Genomic DNA, 21823 nt, shown 5'->3' with positions numbered 1-21823 from the left:
CTGTTTGAAAATATCACCTGAAATTTCTGTCTGTTTCGGTGGGATGGAGTTTTGGCCTGCCTGGTGACATCACCACGCGGTAAATTAGTTAATAGACCAATAAGAAAGAGAGTTCCAAACCTTTTTGCCAATAACTGCTAGTTTTCAGTTTTCCCCTCCCCACTCCCAGACTGTCCTAGCAAAATTCTTGCTTAAGAAATTGCTTTTTGCTAAGAATCTATTTTTTTTATTGAAAATTGAAAACAATCACAGTAAGGTACTTAATTGTTACCCAGAAATTATTTGATATTGAGATAAAAACTGTTGCATTGGACCTTTAAAAACAATCTTGGTCCTGTGCAGTTGTTAACCAAACAAATAAATGTGTGAACATTAAAAGTTTTTTCAAATTCAGAAGAAATAGTGAATCATGCAAGGGTGCTAATGTATTCGAGTGCAACTTTAGTACGACCTACACTGTGGTAAAAGCATAGTACTGCACTTATATTTCATACAGCGAGACAATGTATTTGCGTTTTGCTAATAGAGACAAGGCAACTCCACTCCATGTCTGTTAAGAGATATGGAGCATTTTGTGAGGCAGTACACATTTCATTTATTTGCTCCTTCTTCAAAGAAAACAAAAGAAAACAATTTTATTTTTGATATATATACACTCGTTTTTCCCTTGTGTGTAGAAATACTGTAAGGCATAGAGACGTCGATTCACTTTACAAGGCTTAGGGTGGCTTTCATTCAACATTCAACTTCCTAATGGCTCAGTGTAAAAGTCAGTGACCGGCTTCCCTGTTGATCTTTTAGTTACTGTATTAGCCATTCAGTAGTCACCATGGAAACCCAATGGTAAATCTGTATTTGTATGGAGATACAGTATATGAGTGCCAATATAACTAATTTACATAATTTGGCACTAATCTATCTGCATACTAATGTCCATAATTAATGCGGGGCTGACCACAGTCATAATGGATATATCCTAAACCAATTTGTGGCTTTGTCAAAAAAATAATACATCTTTAATCCTTTATTCTAATTTGAATAATAGTTCTTATTTATTGCTTATTCTTTTTAAAACACAGAGGTCAATTGTTTGACACAGAGAGACATCTTAGTCTTTGGAGAATATGATGTAAAATCTAATATATAAACCTTCAAAAGTGAATACATGTATTGGCAAATAAAAAATAATGTATTATACTGATAAGGCAACTGGAAACACATTGAACAACACTGCTTCCTACAGAACAACACGAACAACATCACCTTGCAGTGCATACTCCTTTACCTTTACCTTAAACCAGTCGTAAGTGGTCAACTGGTAGCTGTGGTGACCGATATGTAGTGGTCAATATTGTGGATTCTCACATACTGACCAGCGTGAATATCATACCCATGGCTCTTACTGTGCACTTTATGTTATGCTATCTGTTTATGTGGTCCTTATTTTGGTTGTGTTCATATGGCTTTGCATTGGAAGTCACTTACTGTACCTGTATAGTATAAGTTTAGCTTTATTTTGAACAGTGCATTTTTAAAATATATTTTCACACAGCTCTTAATCATTATTTGTACATGTAGCTGGATGCATTGTTTTGGCACACTTGTCCACTGTTGTCATTGTGACACTGGAGCTTCCGGGCTCAGCTTGTATGTGTCTGTGTTCTGGTCTCCATTTTGTTCCAATGAGTCTTTGTCCCAGTGATGGTTGGTCTCTAGTCTGTGAGTCCCTAGACCAGCACTCTCTCTCTCTTCATTGTGTCTGCCAACCTGCTCTCTGTCTCTCTCCCTCTGTTCTCTCTCTCTGTCCCTCCCCACAGGGGACCCCTCACCAGACCTTGACCTTGACAAACTACATGCCTCCTTCATACTTCCGCCTTTAGTCTCGTCTGTCTCGTCCTCCTCTTCTTCATCTACTCTCCCTCCTATCCCCCCGTCTAGACTGGAGTCACTAAAAAATGTTGGGGTGTCCTCCATGGAAAGGGGGGTGTCCCCGGCCATGTGGCCCAGATCGGTGGACCCTCCTGTGGTAAGAGAAAGCTCCTCACCCTCCTCCGGATCCTGGTGCAGGCTGCAGTAGGCATACCGATGGTTCATGTGTTGGGAGTAGGAGCCGGAGTGGGAGAAGCGCTTGCCACACTTGTCACACTGGTAGGGCTTCTCTCCAGAGTGCAGGCGGCTGTGTTCAATTAGATGGTGCTTGTGCTTGAAGGCCTTCTTGCAGATCTTGCACTCGTGAGGACGCTTACCTGTGGCAATACAACAGAACAGAGCCAGATGTGTAACTGTGGCAATTTCTTGATCTACCTTTCTATTTTTGCAATTGTTAAAGAACCTTTATGTGTATGTAGTTCAGTTCCTTTTTCTGTTTCGGATAACATCTGCCTGATCGTGGAACACTTTTGCTCACTTTAGCAATACAACAGAAACATGCTCTAGCAATATAAATCATATGCTTCAAAATACATTTTAACAAGTGAGTAAGATAGTTACAGTAGACTCTGTACGTACCTGTGTGCTCGTACTTGTGTCGGAGCAGAGAGCTGCTCTTCTGGAAGGTTTTGTCACAGATGTCACAAGCGTACAGGCCTTCGTCTGTCTTCTTTAGTCTCTTCCTCCCTGGTCCCCCCTCGCCCTCTCCTCCCTCCTCCATCAGAGAGAGGTAGTCCAGATCCCCACGGCCCATCACCTCACCCTGCAGGACACACACAGATTTATAGTCCGAGAGGTCTCTCCCCAACGGGCAAATGTTTGGCAAACTTTTGGCACATGACATCTTGAGGATGTTATTTTCAAATTGTAAACTGGTTCTGACTGAGAAGAGATCAACCAACTGGTCTCTATTAACCAGGTTACGCCATTTTTTTCATGACAAGATCAATGTGAAATCCATTGTTTGGAATATCTACGCTTGGCGGTAACATGAAATACAGTTACACTGTTGGAAGTAACATGTACAGTATTTGTCAGCCCATCTAAGAAAAAACATTAATTTTACCATTAATCTCTCCTGGTGGATCCTCTTCAGCACAGCGTCTGTGTCTGACTCCATCATGTAGGTCATGGGTGAGAGGAATCCCTGGTTGCTAGCTGGACGGCTGAGTGGCAGGGAGGGGACCCCTTCATGCCCTGAGCCAGCTAGCCCAGCAGGCATCATGGGGTTAAACAGAGGGTAGACACTGTAGATGGAACCCCCAAACATAGGAGCGCCGCTGTAGACTGCAGGATGCTGGTGGGATTAGAGTAGATTAGATTGACGTTTAAGGAGGGAATTCTTAGCAGAGCTCACACATTAAATACATAAACTGCATAGAAACACAGCAGGAAACAAACAACAGTACATAGTCAGACATAAATAGTACCCCCTCCTCCTGCACACACACCCGGTTTACTTTATTAGGATCCCCATTAGCTACTGCACATGGGGCAGCTACTCTACCTGGTGAGGAGGTGGACTGAGACTGAGACTCAGCCTCCGGTGGTGCTGGTTCTCTGCTGGGTCTCTCTGGGTCTTCTCTCTCTTCTCTCCCCGGTGAGGGTGTCCTTTACAGGGCTTGCTGTCCTCTAGGACTTTCCCCTCCTGGGGCTTGGGGAGGGAGAGATCCAGGGGTTGGTCATTCTCGGAGCTACCCGACCGGTGGGTCCTTCCCTGGGGGGCGACTCGGCTTGCAGGAGTGGCGAGGATGGCAGTGGACAGGTCCAGGCAGAGGTGCGAGCCGAACCCTGAAGAGGGGACCCGTCTTCGCCCCAATGGGGGAGGGGATGACATGTCTGTAGCAGGGCTGGTTGGTGCTGGTTGGCCAGGGCTGCCGCCACTCTCCTGGCTGGACCAATAGGACCTCATGGCAAGTGAGTCTGGGCTGGGCTGGAGGGGGGAGTGCATGGCGACCAGCAGCTGCTGAGGGACAGAGTTCCAGCTGGGTCTCTGGAGAGGAGACTTGTCTTTAGGGAAACCGTTGGTCATCATTGGGGGTTTGTGGTTATCTGGTGGTGGTGGGTGGAGAGGGGGTCTGGTGGAGAAGTAGTAGGGAGAGAGGTGGTTTTTTCTTTGAGGATCCTCAGACACCTCCATGGCCTTCCGGTAAATCTTACAGAGGTAGCGCTCGTGCTGGAGTAAGATGGCGGGGCTGGGAAAGAGCTGGGAGCACCAACGACATGTTACCCCTCCACCTACCCCCTGGGGCTCACCCGAGCCAGCACGGTCGCGTTTTAGTTTCAACGGACCCTCCGGCGATGCCATCCCGTCTCTCCCTCCATTGTGAACCCCCAGTCTCCCCTCCTCCCTGGCTGAGACAGACCCCCCCTCCTCCCTGTGCAGCATCTCCTGCAGCATCTTCTCAAACTTTCCCCCAGAGCTGGCATGGAGATACGGCAGCAGGGTGGTCCCCTTGAACACGTTGGCCCGGAGAAAGCGCTCCGGCGCGGGGTCCCACCGCCGGCCCATCTCCCTGCCCAGCTCCTGGCCCCGGAGGAGACCCGTACCATGGTCTCCAGTGAGGTACAGGTTCCTCTCTAACCCCATTGGAGGACGTCCCTCCTGGTTGTGGGGAGGGTAGGGAGAGCCCATCCCACTTCTGTTCCTTCCACTACCTGCAGAGGGCGACGCAGGGGAGGAGTAGTAAGCCCCATGGTGGCCATGTCCGTTGTTATAGCTCCCCCCTCCTCCTCCTCCGCTGCCTCCTCCTCCGCTGCCTCCTCCTCCTCCGCTGCCTCCTCCTCCTCCGCTGCCTTCTCCTCCTCCGCTGCCTCCTCCTCCTCCGCTGCTGCCTCCTCCTCCACTGCCTCCTCCTCCTCCGGTCAGGCACTTCTTACTGCTGAGGTGTGAGCTGTAGGAGCCGGAGTGAGAGAAACGCTTCTTGCAATTGGAGCACTCATACGGTTTCTCACCTAAAGGAAGAAGCACAGATACGGAATATCAATCAAAGATACTACAGTTCAGAAAACATTTGATATAGACTTTATAGAACAATTTGATTGTCAAAAAACATATAAGACTTTATAGAGCAGATCCTGCTCTTCTGCCCTCCTATCATACACCTATGTGCACATAAGGCGCTATCTACAGTGAGGGAAAAAAAGTATTTGATCCCCTGCTGATTTTGTACGTTTGCCCACTGACAAAGAAATGATCAGTCTATAATTTTAATGGTAGGTTTATTTGAACAGTGAGAGACAGAATAACAACAACAAAATCCAGAAAAACGCATGTCAAAAATATTATAAATTGATTAGCATTTTAATGAGGGAAATAAGTATTTGACCCCCTCTCAATCAGAATGATTTCTGGCTCCCAGGGGTCTTTTATACAGGTAACGAGCTGAGATTAGGAGCACACTCTTAAAGGGAGTGCTCCTAATCTCAGTTTGTTACCTGTATAAAAGACACCTGTCCACAGAAGCAATCAATCAATCAGATTCCAAACTCTCCACCATGGCCAAGACCAAAGAGCTCTCCAAGGATGTCAGGGACAAGATTGTAGACCTACACAAGGCTGGAATGGGCTACAAGACCATCGCCAAGCAGCTTGGTGAGAAGGTGACAACAGTTGGTGTGATTATTCGCAAATGGAAGAAACACAAAAGAACTGTCAATCTCCCTCGGCCTGGGGCTCCATGCAAGATCTCACCTCGTGGAGTTGCAATGATCATGAGAACGGTGAGGAATCAGCCCAGAACTACACGGGAGGATCTTGTCAATGATCTCAAGGCAGCTGGGACCATAGTCACCAAGAAAACAATTGGTAACACACTACGCCGTGAAGGACTGAAATCCTGCAGCGCCCGCAAGGTCCCCCTGCTCAAGAAAGCACATATACAGGCCCGTCTGAAGTTTGCCAATTAACATCTGAATGATTCAGAGGAAAACTGGGTGAAAGTGTTGTGGTCAGATGAGACCAAAATCGAGCTCTTTGGCATCAACTCAACTTGCCGTGTTTGGAGGAGGAGGAATGCTGCCTATGACCCCAAGAACACCATCCCCACCATCAAACATGGAGGTGGAAATATTATGCTTTGGGGGTGTTTTTCTGCTAAGGGGACAGGACAACTTCACTGCATCAAAGGGACAATGGACGGGTCCATGTACCGTCAAATCTTGGGCGAGAACCTCCTTCCCTCAGCCAGGGCATTGAAAATGGGTCGTGGATGGGTATTCCAGCATGACAATGACCCAAAACACACGGCCAAGGCAACAAAGGAGTGGCTCAAGAAGAAGCACATTAAGGTCCTGGAGTGGCCTAGCCAGTCTCCAGACCTTAATCCCATAGAAAATCTGTGGAGGGAGCTGAAGGTTCGAGTTGCCAAACGTTAGCCTCGAAACCTTAATGACTTGGAGAAGATCTGCAAAGAGGAGTGGGACAAAATCCCTCCTGAGATGTGTGCAAACCTGGTGGCCAACTACAAGAAATGTCTGACCTCTGTGATTGCCAACAAGGGTTTTGCCACCAAGTACTAAGTCATGTTTTGCAGAGGGGTCAAATACTTATTTCCCTCATTAAATGCAAATCAATTTATAACATTTTTGACATGCGTGTTTCTGCATTTATTTGTTGTTATTCTGTCTCTCACTGTTCAAATAAACCTACCATTAAAATGATAGACTGATCATGTCTTTGTCAGTGGGCAAACGTACAAAATCAGCAGGGGATCAAATACTTTTTTCCCTCACTGTATATAAGATTGTACAGTTCCTACAGTACCTTATTTGACACAACGTAAATTTGACAGGATTGATTTGGATTGTCCTTTTCCTTACCACTGTGGATGCGGAGGTGCTCTTTGAGATGGTGTTTGTACTTGAAGGCTTTTCCACACTGAAGACACTTGAACTTCCTGCTCTCTATGCCATGGTCAGACCCAGGGTGCTGCACCAATCACACAGAGACACAATCATACATACAGTCAAATCAGTAGGCCTGCCTTCTAGAGATTGAGAATCAGTTCGAGATTGACATTGCATATCATGCCTGTTCAACAGTCAAACTAGATGAACTAACACAACACTATTTTCAGAGTCATTAGGTCGCTGGTTCATATCCGGCTCAAAATACCATTAAAAAGAGTGCCACCTTGTAGTAGATGGACTCCAAAAGAATGATTTTATATTTCTCCCAGTCTCTCACCTTATCCTCTTCCTGACTGTGCAGTGCCATGTGTCGTTCTATCTGTGCCCTATAGTGGGCAGTGTACCCACAGACCGGGCACACCATGTGCCCCCCGTCCCGCTCGTGGCAGAACTTGATGTGCTCGCGTAGAGACGCACCGCGGTGGTAGGTGCGCTGGCAGAAAGGACACGCCTGAAGGTTCCTCATAGCATCAGGACTCAGAGGGACGCCATCTAGGGTACACACACACCAGAGAGAAAGAGGGTGAACTAAACCATCACGAAGATACAATGTCCAGTCCTCAACCTATATCTACAAACGTATATCTATAGGTCTCTAAAGAAAGGCTTCATATTTTCCCCCCCTGCAATTCTGAAAAAAGTAGCTCTATGAATCTTGTAGAAAGCCTTACAGGCCGTATAAGCAGAGATTACGAGAAAGGTGTTTGTGTGAAAGCTGACAGACAGTAGTCTACCTGGAAAACTAGCCTTATTAGCATGCAGTAGATAGAGATGTGCAGTGTGTTTGTGTGAAAGCAGACAGACAGTAGTCTACCTGGAAAACTAGCCTTATTAGCATGCAGTAGATAGAGACATGCAGTGTGTTTGTGTGAAAGCAGACAGACAGTAGTCTACCTGGAAAACTAGCCTTATTAGCATGCAGTAGATAGAGATGTGCAGTGTGTTTGTGTGAAAGCAGACAGACAGTAGTCTACCTGGAAAACTAGCCTTATTAGCATGCAGTAGATAGAGACATGCAGTGTGTTTGTGTGAAAGGACACAGAGAGCAGCCTACAGTACCTGGTCTCTCAGGTGAGTGCTGCGCCCCAGGAGACCAGATGGGAAGGGGGTCATCGTGGAGGTTCAGGCTGCCAGGGTGATACATGGCTGGGGCTGTAGCGCTGCCATTAGGGGCCTGGTGGGGCTGGTGGTAGTGGTGGGAGGCAGGTTGGTGGGAGGATGCCTTTCTCAGCTGCACCAGGAAGTCATAGTGGGCCATGTCCTCCAGGGCCTGACTGTCTGACCTCTGACCTGCTGGGAAAAAGAGCGATAGGGGATAAAGACGTGTGCCGTGCCTAAGAATAACCAAAAAATAAACCATAGACTCTCATGCCCTATTGCTTAAATATGATATGTGTAATGATATGATATGAACAGAGACTGTGAGCAAATCCCAAATGACAGTATTTTATGTGTAGTGCATTTCATTAATAGTCAACTGGTCTGGTTCCATATCTAGTGCACAAAATGGAACAGAGAGAGAGAGAGGGCACATTCACAATGACACTATTTTCTATGAAGTGCACTACTCTGGTCTAACGTAGTGCACTACATAGAGAATATTTCACCATTGTTTAACCCTCTTAGATAAAATACATAGTTACACTGTGTTTTGAATTTTATGAACAACTATGAAAGCGAGAACTTGTCTGCTCTGGGCATCAGCAGGGATAGCCCAGAAGCTTTTCCCATTGAGTGCAATAACAGGCAGAGAAACCCACAGATGTAATGTAATGTAAAAATGTATGCGCACGTAAAAATGTATGCGCACATGACTGTAAGTCGCTTTGGATAAAAGTGTCTGCTAAATGGCATATTATTATTATTATTATATTATTAATGTAAAGAGAAGAAGACAGACGAGAGGGCGCTCTGCTTTCTATCACAATCAGAGTGCTCTGCTCTGCACTGAGCTGCCTGCCTGTGACAGATTTTTCAAATGTTTGCAGATGTTGGCATATTTCGATCTGTTCTTCATGTGGTGAGGGAAGCGCCTGTGTGGTTGAGTGTTGTAAAAACTGGGCTTTGCATTCATCAGGCACAGCCAAATCACATGAGGTGAGAGAGGAGAGAGGGAGAGCACTCTGATTGTGATAGAAAAGTGTGTGTGTGTGTGTGTGTGTGTGTGTGTGTGTGTGTGTGTGTGTGTGTGTCTGAGCTAAATGAAAGGGAAAGCTTCTCAGATTCTGCTCCATTCTGATTTCGGTACGGTTAATGTCACCTCTTTGATGCATGGAAATATTGTGACATTGTGGTGGGATGACTCTTTTGTTATGCTGCAGCATATTCAAAGACCATGTCACTCAATAACTTATACAGTCCATTCGGAAAGTACACAGACCCTTTTACTTTTTCCACATTTTGTTACGTTACAGCCTTATTCTGAAATGAATTAAATAGCCCCCCCCCCCCCCATCAATCTACACACAGTACCCCATAATGACTAAGCAAAAACTGGTTTTTAGAAATGTTTGGAAATGTATTAACAAATAAAAACTGAAATATCACATTTACATAAGTATTCAGACCCTTTACTCAGTACATTGTTGAAGCACCTTTGGCAACGATTACAGCCTTGAGTCTTCTTGGGTATGACGCTACAAGCTTGGCACACCTGCATTTGGGGAGTTTCTCCCATTCTTCTCTGCAGATCCTCTCAAGCTCTGTCAGGTTGGATGGGGAGCGTTGCTGCACAGCTATTTTCAGGTCTCTCCAGAGATGTTTGATCGGATTCAAGTCCGGGCTCTGGCTGGGCCACTCAAGGACATTCAGAGACTTGTCCCGAGGCCACTCCTGCGTTGTCTTGGCTGTGTGCTTAGGGTCGTTGTCCTGTTGGAAGGTGAACCTTCGCCTCCGTCTGAGGTCCTCAGTGCTCTGGAGCAGGTTTTAATCAAGGATCTCTCTGTACTTTGCTCCATTCATATTTCCCTCGATCCTGACTAGTCTCCTAGTCCCTGCCTCTGAAAAACATCCCCACAGCATGATGCTGCCACCACCATGCTTCACCGTAGGGATGATGCCAGGTTTCCTCCAGACGTGACGCTTGGCATTCAGGCCATAGAGTTCAATCTTGGTTTCATCAGACCAGAGAATCTTGTTTCTCATGGTCTGAGAGACTTTAGGTGCCTTTTGGCAAACTCCAAGCGGGCTGTCATGTGCCTTTTACTGAGGTGTGGCTTCCGTCTGTCCAGTCTACCATAAAGGCTGATTGGTGGAGTGCTGCAGAGATGGTTGTCCTTCTGGAAGGTTCTCCCATCTCCACAGAGGAACTCTGGAGCTCTGTCAGAGTGACCATAGGGTTCTTGGTCACCTCCCTGAACAAGGCCCTTCTCCCCCGATTGCTCAGTTTGGCTGGGTGGCCAGCTCTAGGAAGAGTCTTGGTGGTTCCAAACTTCTTCCATTTAAGAATGATGGAGGCCACTGTGTTCTTAGGGACCTTCAATGCTGCAGACATTTTTTGGTACCCTTCCCCAGATCTGTGCCTCGACACAATCCTGTCTCGGAGCTCCACTGACAATTCCTTCGACTTCATGGCTTGGTTTTTGCTCTGACATGCACTGTCAATTGTGGGGCCTTATATAGACAGGTGTGTGCCTTTCCTAATAATGTCCAATCAATTGAATTTACCACAGGTGGACTCCAATCAAGTTGTAGAAACATCTCAAGGATTATCAATGGAAACAGGATGCACCTGAGCTCAATTTCGAATCTCTTAGCAAAGGGTCTGAATACTTATGTAAATAAGGTATTTCTGTTTTTCATTTTTAATACACTTGCAAAAAAAATTTAAAAACGGTTTTTGCTTTGTCATTATAAGGTATTGTTTGTAGATTGATGAGAAAAATATATATATTTTAGAATAAGGCTGTAATGTAACAAAATGTGGAAAAAGTCAAGGGGTCTGAATACTTACCGAATGCACTGTATATACTGAACAAAAATATAAACGCAACATGCAACAATTTCAACGATTTTACTGGGTTACAGTTCATATAAGGAAATCAGTCAATTGAAATGAACTCATTAGGCCTTAATATATGTATTTAACATGACTGGGAATACAGATATACATCTGTTGGTCACAGATACCTTTAAAAAAAAGTTGGGGCGTGGATCAGAAAACCAGTCAGTATCTGGTGTGACCACCATTTGCCTCATGCAGCGCGACACATTTCCTTCGCATAGAGTGGATCAGGCTGTTAATTCTGGCCTGTGGAATGTTTTCCCACTCCTCTTCAATTGCTGTGCGAAGTTGCTGAATATTGGCGGGAACTGGAACACACTGTTGTACACCTCGATCCAGAGCATCCCAAACATGCTCAATTGGTGATATGTCCGGTAAGTATGCAGGCCATGGAAGAACTGGGACATGTTCAGCTTCCAGGAATTGTGTACAGATCCTTGTGACATGGGACTATGCATTATAATGCTGAAACATGAGGTGATGGTGGCGGATTAATGGCACGACAATGGCCCTCAGGATCTCGTCACGGTATCTCTGTGCATTAAAATTGCAATCGAGAAAATGCAATTGTGTTTGTTGTCCGTCGCTTATACCTGCCCATACCAGAACCCCACCGCCACCATGGGGCATCTGTTCACCACGTTGACATCAGCAAGCCACTCGCCCACACATCGCCATACACGTGGTCTGCGGTTGTTAGGCCAGTTGGACGTACTGCCAAGTTCTCTAAAATGACGTTGGAGGTAGCTTATGGTAGAGAAATGAACATTAAATTCTCTGGCAACAGCTCTGGAGGACATTCCTGCAGTCAGCATGCCAATTGCACACTCCCTCTAAACCTGAGACATCCGTGGCATTGTGTTGTGTGACAAAACTGCACATTTTAGAGTGGCCTTTTATTGTCCCCAGCACAAGGTGCACCTTTGTAATGATCATGCTGTTGAATTAGCTTCTTGATATGTCACACCTGTCAGGTGGATGGTTTATCTTGACAAAGGAGAAATGCTCACTAACAGGGATGTAAACAAATTTGTGCACAACATTTTAGAGAAATAAGCTTTTTGTGCATATTGAACATTTCTGGGATCTTTTATTTCAGCTCATGAAACACTTTACATGTTGTGTTTATATTTTTGTTCAGTTTAGTACACTACTTTTGACCAGAGCCCTATGGTAGTAGTGTACTATATAGGGTGCCATTTGGGATATTTGGGACAAACAAATCTCGGTTAACCCAGAACTAAAGTCTTGCATAATTGGTCAGATGCTCGATTAAGTTCTTGTCCATATATGTTAAGAGAAGACATAGAACGAGTATCTGAACCAGAACAAAGAGCTCTATGGGCCAAATGTCCTCTCCCCTTCCAAAATTCGAAAGATGCAAAAACCTGCAAAATCGTGATTTGTCCGAACCACCAGAACTAATACTGCTCATTATCTCATGACAGATCTAATGTACCATCCATGTTTACGTAGTCTGTCCATGAGACAATAGCGACAAACCAAGACTGAAGAAGAAAAAGTGTGAACTTTGTTGATAAGCTTACTATAGGTCTTGAGTGATCCATGCTCCTTCTCGCCATCCATGTCCTCCATGGTTAGCCCACTCCCAGGGCCCTCCTCCTCAGCCTCCTCTTCCCAGTGGCCCCCTCTGGGGCTGGGGCTGAGGCTTAGGTTGTGGGGCTGAGTTGAGTGGCCCCTAGGGCTGGGGCTGCCTTCTGGCTCGGTCCCCTCCCCGTCCCCCTCTCCCTCGCTGGGGGTCAGACTGGTCTTGTCCAGGCTGGCCTGGTAGTCCTGGACCTCTAGGCTCCACAAACCCACCTCATCACCATCCTCCCCCTCCGAGCCCAGTGAACTGACCTGCTCAATGTCCACTGTCGAGAGTGAGTGAGAGAGAGAGAGAGAGAGAGAGAGAGGGGGGGGGGGGAGGATTTTATTTCACTCTCTTTAGAATCTAAAATGAATTAAGAGTCTACTTCTATTGCCTTAATACCAGAGGAAAGAAAGTACTATAAAATTACAATATAAAATAAACCTTACATTTAAAACCTTGCAACCATGTAATTACCCTCAATAGTTATATTATTAGTTCAAGTGGTGACTATTTTCAAAGGGTTAATAGAACTCTCCTCTTATTGTTGAAGTTGTGTTACTGACATATCTAACACAGGTGAAAGAACAGTTAAAAACACAAAATGCACAGAAATAACTGGAGAGTGTATACAACAGCATCATAGTGTGAGAATGCTATTTTATCCACCGCCACATTCTCCCATCGTGGAGACAATAAATTATTATCAAACACACACACATGCAGGCACGCACACACACACACACGCACACACACAAATTTGAGAGGGACCGTAAAAGCCACTTTCTCCCATCGTGGAGACAATAAATGAGGATCACAAACACATGCAGGGGATTTCAACTGTAGACTCGTATTTCCCAAACTCCTCTGAGGTCTCTCTCTTTCCCCTCACTCTGATTGGCTAATCATTACCACATAGAACCATACATTCACTTTGATGGGTTTATATACATCATTGCATAGAACCCTTTACTTTTGAACAGGGAGCTCTTTTAGGCACAGCGTTGGCACAGGAAAATATGTGTTTATGTATGTCTCTTTTTGCGTCTCTGTGAAACTGTGTATGTCACTTCAAACAAAAACACGACAGTTCATAAACTATTAAATTCAGGGGCACAACTTTCACTGGGGACGGCGGGGACATGTCCCCCCCCCCCTCCACGTTCTGAAATTGCATTTTAGTCCCCCCCAGTTTTATCATTGGAATGTGATACAAAACGGGTCAACGGTGTGCTTTAGGACCATGCGGACGCCTCCGAGCGGTCGGGTAGGCTGTTTGGAGTGTTTATCCGGCTGAATTTTAAAAAATAAAACTAAAAAGTTATGTCCCCCCCACTTCTAAAACCAAACTTGCGCCCCTGATAAAATTAGAACTCACACATGGTTTTGTAGAGCATGTGTACTGTATGTGTACAGACATTGAACGAAAGTGTTGCATCAGAATTATGAATTGTAGCTCAGTTGGTAGAGCATGGTGCTTGTAATGCCAGGGTAGTGGGTTCAATTCATGGGCTCACCCATAGGTAAAATATACGCAGGCATGACTGTCAGATGCTTTCGATAAAAGCGTCTGCTAAATGGCATTTAAATATATAAAGTGGGAATAATTTTCAGCTTTGCTATGACTGCATTGGCAATATCTAATCATTACCACATAGAACCATACATTCACTTTGATGTGTCTAGCACTGCAGAGAACCGTTCCCTTTGATGGGTTTATATACATCATTGCATATAACCCTTCACTAAAGAGCTCTGATGTGTGTGACTTTGCCAATGTTTTCCACAGGATACAGTATGTGCTGAATTGGCACTGATAGGAGCAGTGTTGGCAAAGTGAACATGTGATCCTACAGTTTGTTAACTTGTGTAAAACTCCTACTGTTCATGTGACGTCAAATGAAGTCAAACACAAACAAAATATGTTTTGTTATAAACACAAACATACGTTGTAAACATAAACACAAAGGTTGACACCCTATAACATGAGAAGTCAGAGAGGGGTTTGTACAGTACATCATGTGTACAAACTTTGAATGAGATTTTTAATTATTTACTTTTATGAAGTCATGGAATTAATCACTGGCCTGTATTCAGTTCATATGCATAACCTTACTGAACACAGAGTGAAAGGGTTGCATGTGAATTACTTGCAGCTTTGCTATGAGTACATTGTAACAGGCTATTGATGAACCTGTGTTTTATATTTCAATCTCCAAGGAATGACTCCAGGTATGACTGGAATTCTATTCTCTTCTCTTTTATTTAAATTGAAATGACCCCCTAGGTTTCTATGTCTTATGTTTGTGATTGTGTTCACACACAGTGAGTAAGCAGATGAGTTCATGTTTGGGGAGCCCACTGCCATTTTAGAAGAAGAAAGTATTGGTCAAATGAGTAATCTCGATGGGTCACACTTGTATCATTCTCACTGACTGCATATACAGAAGAGCTGAGGTGACTAAATTCAGACGTGACCTTTACCGTTATGACTGTGATGCTTTGACTGTCGTGGAGAAGTGGGCTGGTGGGCTCGAGGGGCAGCCCAGAAATGCAGCTATTTAATTTCCAGCATCCTCAGCTTCGCTCTGCTCTCTCACAGTAAATGCATGCTCCGGCTGAATTTCACTAGTCATAAACTCTGTATTAAAGAAGTTTACTCTTCACTGCCCTACCAGATATTAGAAGCACAGAGGGAGCTATTGATAGGCCTCTCCTCTGTCTGTCTAATCACGGAAGCTAGTGTCAGTACTGTCAAGGTACGACTGACACAACACCACAGCACAGTGATGTAGATATGAATATGGTGAGTGTTATTGTTCTCAGACAGTCTTCAAAACAGTCCCCTGAGGGCTGACTAATCGACAGCCTCAACCATGATGCAGCAGAGTGTAGCGCAATAAAAGGTTACAATATGACTCAGGCATTCCATCCCACGAAACATGCAAAATGGCAGTTGTCCTTTGTTCTCAGCTGTGTTCTACTCTCCAATTCCTCTCCTTCTCCGTTTCACTCCTTCTCTCCTCTCTTCTCCTTCCCAGCCCTTGCACTGTTCAACCTCTCTTGGATTTATTGGTTCTTACTCAATATAAAAGAGTCTGTGAAGAATGCACTCGCTATCCAAATAAATAAATCAAGTGTGCAGATAATGAAAGCCATCCCCAGGTCAGGTTGTGCGATGCTGCTTTAATGACAGCACATGCAGTGCAGTGTCACTCACTGTTATCGGAGAGAAAATTAAATCAAATTTGGGAGGTAATGTGGACCAGACCAGAATTCTCCCTCTCACTGGTAGGTTGGGGACTGACTGTATGACTGTGCCCAAATGGCACCCTACTCCCTACATAGTGCACTACTTTGGACCAGAGCCTTATGGGCCCTGGTCAAAGGTAGTGCACTATATAGCAAGTAGGGTGTGATTTGGGATGTACTATATGTCTTACAGAGAAATCCCTGCAGGGATAAGAGTCTCGTCTCAACAACATGCTGTAACATGGACCATATAGTTGTACCTCCCTCCCTCCCGTCATTTCAGGAAACAGATTTGATCACAATTTCATCCCCTGTAAAAGGAATGTAATGTAGTCTCTCTGTCTTTCCACAGCTCAGCTAGATCTCAGTGAAGGGAGATACAGTAGGAGCTAACAAGCCTAACTCTGGAGCCATATACCGTACTGTAGCAAGATATTATACAACGTGGTGTGGCAACAAAGTTGACGTTAAATTTGACTATATGCGAGTTTACATTTAAAACAATTCTGCAGCCTACTCCATTCTCTGTCAGTCCGTCATTACAAAGATGTATAAATGCATTATTACCAAAACTTTTTGGGAACGCAGCTGAATACTTGCTTTGATAAGTCAATTAAATTGGTACTGTTCATACATGAGATAAAGGTCCCTGTAACTCTGTTATAACCCAACAATAAAGCATACAGTGAGGTCCAAAAGTATTTGGTCAGTGACACATTTTTTATTGTTTTGTATTACAGATGAGTGAGAAAGTTACAGAGGTATAAATATCATAACCCCCCCCCCCCCCCCCCAGAAAAAAATGCTAACCTCCCCTGTTATTGGTAATGGTGAGAGGTTAGCATGTCTTAGGGGTATGATATGTGTGCCTCTGTAACTTTTTCACTCATCATTATTCACGATTCATTCAGGATTATCCGTAATCATGGTAGCATCCACATTAATGTAGAAGTGTTCAGAAACCTATTCTATTCATATTTACAATAAAAGTGACTACAAAATGGCACAATAAATGATTTACTAGTCTACTTTAGTCTACTTTAATGCACATATACAGTGGGTTCCATAATTATTGGCACCCTTGATAAAGATGAGCAAAAAAGACTGTATAAAATAAATAAATGCTCCAAACATTTGGAAAATTATTTTATTTTATACTAATACACCTGCTCAGAGAAAGAGATTTAGTTTAAGAAGTAAACAAATAAAATCTAAACAAGATAGGTCTAAAAATTATTGCCACCGCTGTTTTCAGTACTCCAGCACCTTACCCTTGCGAGTATAACGACACCAATACTTTTCCTAAAATGTTTTATGAGATTGGAGAACAATATAGCCCCATAACATCAAAGATGCACCACCACCAAATTAATAACAAATTGGTGGTAAAATATGGTGGTGGATCTTTGATGTTATGGGGCTATTTTGCTTCCACTGGTCCTGGGGCCCTTTTTAAGGTCAACGGCATCATGAACTATACCAAGTACCCTGACTTTTTAGCCAGAAACCCGGTTGCCTCTGCCACGAGGGTGGCGCTTGGCCGCAAATTGATCTTCCAGCAAGACAATAACCCCAAGCACTAATCAAAATCCACAAACAAATAGTTAATTGACCACAAAATCAAAATTTTGCAATGGCGATCTTAGTGTCCGGACTTGAACCCTATTGAAAACCTGTGGTCTGAATTAAAGAGGGCAGTCCATAAGCGCAGACGAAGGATATAAAGGCTCTGAAGAATTCTGTGTGGTCTAAGATCCCTCCCAACGTGTTCTCCAATCTCATAAAACATTTTAGAAAAAGGCTCAGTGTCGTTATCCTCGCAAGGGGAGGTTGCTAGAGTATTGAAAACAGGGGTGCCAATAATTTTGACCACAACATTTTATTTATTTATTTTTATTACTTTTTAAACAAAATCTCTTTCTCTGAGCAATATTTCTCAAAATGTTTTTACAGTCTTTTTTTGCTCATCTTTATCAAGGGTGACAATTATTTTGTGAATTTGTCCAAATACTTTTAGTTCCCTAAAATGGGGGGACTATGTACAAAAAGTGATGTAATTTCTAAACGGTCACCCGATATCGATGAAAATTAAAGCTGAATGTCTGCACTTTAACCTCATAGTCATTGTTTCATTTCAAATCCTAAGTGCTGGAGTACAGAGCCAAAACACCAAAACATTTGTCACTGTCCAAATACTTTTGGACTTCACTGTATATATTTCAAACTCTATTATTAAAATTACATTATAAAAAGATGGTTCACTCAAATATTACAATGGAAAATATTGTAATATATAATGAAATTGAAATAATATTTGTTTCAATTTGTTCCTCATTTTGATTTTATTCTAAACATAAATTATACTCTGACAATATTTATGAGGTTAGGAGATTTGCACAGACTTGATGACTTCTAAGGAAATAAAATACCAATCTATGAAAAGGAGAAGAAATCATTTGGGCCCCATATGACAGTAAATTAATTCAGTATTACAGCTAAAAAGATGGATGAAAAAATAGGAAGATTAAGCGTATTTTGTTGATTTTAAATGGTGGAGGGGAAAAGGAGTGACTCATTAATATTGATCTTGAGGAATCTGACACGCAATGCAATGATAAAACAACAAGGCAACAGTAAACATGTCGACCCCCACAAATGATGCACTGCCCCCTGTTGGGTCAATTGAGATATTGCGTGTGACTAGCACATTTCAGTTAATTACTATAGTTTCCGCCTTGGGCCATTCAGTGTAATTTTGTAAATGCCGAATCTCTATGGCAAAACGCATCATTCACACAAGTTTCGTCCTAATCAGGCCAGTGGTGTCTGATATATCGCGTGTGACTAACGCCCTAACGGACGGAGACAGATCCACAGTCTACTCCTCGATTTCCTCGTGTGGGACAGTTACATTAGTAAAATGGCTCAGTATTTTAAACCGTATTTCAGAATAATTAAAGGGGTGATACTAAAGGGGTGAACAATTTTGATAAAATGTCAAATGTACACATTCCAAATATCTGCATGCCTATACTTAGCACAATCAGACATGGCATAGATGCCATTGGGGCAGCCGTAAACAAGCGTTTTCATACAGCCAACTGTTGTTCAATATAACATCAATAAAATAAATATGTTTCTCAACTCTCTGAAGAAATAGAAATGAAATTCACAATTTTACAGCTGTGTTACCACATGCAAGGTATAGGAGAGGAGGCCACAATGACAGTAATGGCAGCAGTATTTCTCAAGACACAGAGGAAATTGTAAAGGTGGGCGAGCAAAACACCTGCTTGTACAGTATAGTGATACAACTCTACATGAATGTACTTTTCTTGTGCAAGTTCAAAAAAATCAATTAAAAAAAATAATTGATACAGGGAATGTTTTAGATGAAGATACGGATAATGACTTTTTTTTTCTCCAATATAAGGTTTTGAAAAACAAACAAACTCCCTCATAGACAAGATACCATTTCTCTCACAATAACCAAAAGATGAAATGCTATGTTACACAAGCCCCATTTTTAGACAGAGACACACATGCAGGAGCAAGCAGGAAATAGTTACAGTAGCCTACCTATGATGGCAGCAGCACAGACAGAAGATCCATACTGTATTAATCCAGAAGTTCAGCAATGATGATGATGATGATGATAAAGAGGACTATTTAGGACATTTTAGAGATCAACTAGCCCAAAACACTAACGCAACGCAATGTCTGAATTATAACAAATACCAAAGCAGCTATTTGACATTCTTGCAATGAGTCAGAGGCACCACATCTAACAACAAACACCTCCCACTCCAGCTCTTCTATCAACACTGTCAGTCTGTCAGGGAGGCAGGCAGGTCCACTGCTCTTTCTGGCCTCGCTTGGCCTGGTCTGATAGCACACACAGAGAGAGCAAGGCCACATTGCAGAGAGGGAACCAGGACATTATATCAAAGCATTCAGTATATCAAATATGTCTATTTGTCTCTAAATTATAAACTGGTAATAGATTAGACATCAACTACTGTACCTACCACACATATTCAACTAATATGCAGAACAACCATTTTTATTGTTCAATTGGTTGGTGATAGAAGTGGAAAATAAATCCTAAATAATTACTCTGCATCAAATTCATGTTGATAAACCCTTACATCATCCTTATACTTACCTGCAGCTTTATAACATTCTTACAGTAGAGTAATGATAGAACAAGTGTCTGTCTATTGATGGTAAAATAAGTGTGTATATTTTAGGTACACTACCGTCAGACTTCTAGAAACACTTGCCCTGATGCACTGTACAGTAGGCCACAATGTCGTATTGCTGCAGAAGAGCAGTCTGAATCTTGTGAACATTCACGCTATAAACTGTGCTACTGGGATGGCCAATCAGGAGGCGAAAGAAACACACACCTGTTTAGGCGAGGTGCTGGCTAGCGGAGTAGAACACTTGAAAAAGAAAAGGAGAACCGAACACTCTAGGAGCTCAGATGCAATAATTTTATAACCAACGTTTCAACAGCCAAGACCTTTGCTCCCTTCGGTCTCATTGTAGAGTTTCATCTGAAGCCAGTCTTGTGATTATTGTGTTTTTGCTATCCATGGTAAATAATGTTTGCAGGCCTATGTAGCCAAATTGTATTTATGATCGAATGTAATCCATTCATGCTTTTTTATATGCTCTATTTATACCTCTCTTTCTAGTGGGATGGCCAACATGTATCACATCAGTTGCATGTATGATGGGGTTGAGAGCATAAGTTACCATTAGTAATACCTTTGATCAGTAATGTCTTTGTGGAGTGTGTGGCTTCTCTCTGCAAATGTGTGGGTGTGAATGTGTTTGTGGGAGAAAGAGATAACGAGAGAGAGAGAGAGAAGATAGTGGGTGGAAATTCCCTGAATGACTAGCAAGTCACAGAATGACTAGCAAGTCAGCTAGGAGACCAGACCCAGTGCATCAAAAGACACAGTGCAGCGTCACAGATCATTCTTTTGATGTCCTCAGAAAGCATGATGTAATAATTAAAAAGACCTCACCCTATCAAGGCATCCACGCACAGATTGCTGTGTCAGAGATGAAGGGAATAGAAAGAAGGGAGGAATGGAACACCTTGTGTCTTTCCTGCCAGTCATGTTTAGCCCATAGGTTTAGCCTGTGCAGAGGAGTGTCTATGTATGAGTTCATGCCCACATAGCCGACGGTGTGGTACTCTGTTACCCACTAAACCCAGTACAGGAAGAAGAGCCGGCGGCAGAAATAATCAGTTGGACGGGCCTTTGATTTCCATAGGCGGGCACGTTTTTTCACGTGACCTCCTCTGTGGTGTGCACATGCTTGTTTGTTCAGAATTTGTTAAAATGGGTGTTATATTAAAGACCATAAGCAGCTTGTGAGTTTCAAGTTTGGGGAAGTTTACAATTTATCCTACCATTTCTACTGATCAGCGTGCCAGTTATGATTATTTTTATATGCACATTTTCGTGGAACAGTTTCATTTCAATAATAACGTTTTCGTTTCTCAAAATCATTGTCACATGTTTAATCATAAAAATCTGAAGTAAAATTATACAAATCTAAAAGTTAAAATTCAATTATCCTGTCTGCCTCCCTTTCTATCTGTCTTGACTTGAGCTATTGCTAATGAAGTGCAACATAGTATCATATCATCAACTGGGTCGGCCGAAGCTGTAGCTAGCGAACTTGCAACATCACATCAACTAGCCTGTTCCAGGCCCTCAGAGTTTCCAGCACCAGTGAGCTCAGGACAGACAGTCGGGACAGACAGCTCGTTTTTTATGACGTTTCCACTGGATATATGGAATCATCAGATCATCATGCTCTTTCACACCAAGGCTTGGAGATTATCGAGGCCGGGAGTGTTGAAAAGATTTTTCAAATACTGAAGAACTATCATTCACAATGGATGTTAAAAAAACTTTGTTGACATACTGTGTGAGGTTAAGAAAAATGGACTCAGAAGCTCTGCTTATTAATGGTGGATGTGGTGAGTTCTGACAATCATAAATCAAACATTGCCAAATGGGCGCTTTCCTACTTTTGCACGCAGCAGGTCAGGTAGGCCTAAATCTGTGTGTGCTCAGGTGCCTCAACGTTCTCAGGAAAGAGAAACCAGAGAC

At 43.2% G+C, this 21823-nt stretch overlaps 1 protein-coding gene across 1 annotated transcript in view; it reads right to left on the bottom strand.

The window, feature by feature from the left end:
- Nucleotides 1–1868: 1868 nt before the first annotated feature.
- LOC311121782 (zinc finger E-box-binding homeobox 1-like) overlaps nucleotides 1869–21823 on the bottom strand; it is a gene marked incomplete at both ends in the record, with an annotated part of 43873 nt that continues 23918 nt past the window's right edge. The window contains 9 exons of the mRNA XM_084196232.1: nucleotides 1869–2246; nucleotides 2509–2692; nucleotides 2996–3226; nucleotides 3437–4534; nucleotides 4763–4884; nucleotides 6751–6859; nucleotides 7118–7332; nucleotides 7900–8130; nucleotides 12391–12717. Coding sequence (XP_084052358.1) covers nucleotides 1869–2246; nucleotides 2509–2692; nucleotides 2996–3226; nucleotides 3437–4534; nucleotides 4763–4884; nucleotides 6751–6859; nucleotides 7118–7332; nucleotides 7900–8130; nucleotides 12391–12717 — 2895 coding nt within the window. The remainder of the gene's footprint in view (nucleotides 2247–2508; nucleotides 2693–2995; nucleotides 3227–3436; nucleotides 4535–4762; nucleotides 4885–6750; nucleotides 6860–7117; nucleotides 7333–7899; nucleotides 8131–12390; nucleotides 12718–21823) is intronic.

Source organism: Coregonus lavaretus (assembly GCF_964263955.1).
Source record: "Coregonus lavaretus genome assembly, contig: HAP1_SCAFFOLD_3854, whole genome shotgun sequence".
Lineage (NCBI taxonomy): Eukaryota > Metazoa > Chordata > Actinopteri > Salmoniformes > Salmonidae > Coregonus > Coregonus lavaretus.
Note: the sequence above shows the minus strand (reverse complement) of the source record. Positions and strands in the feature narration are given on the sequence as shown.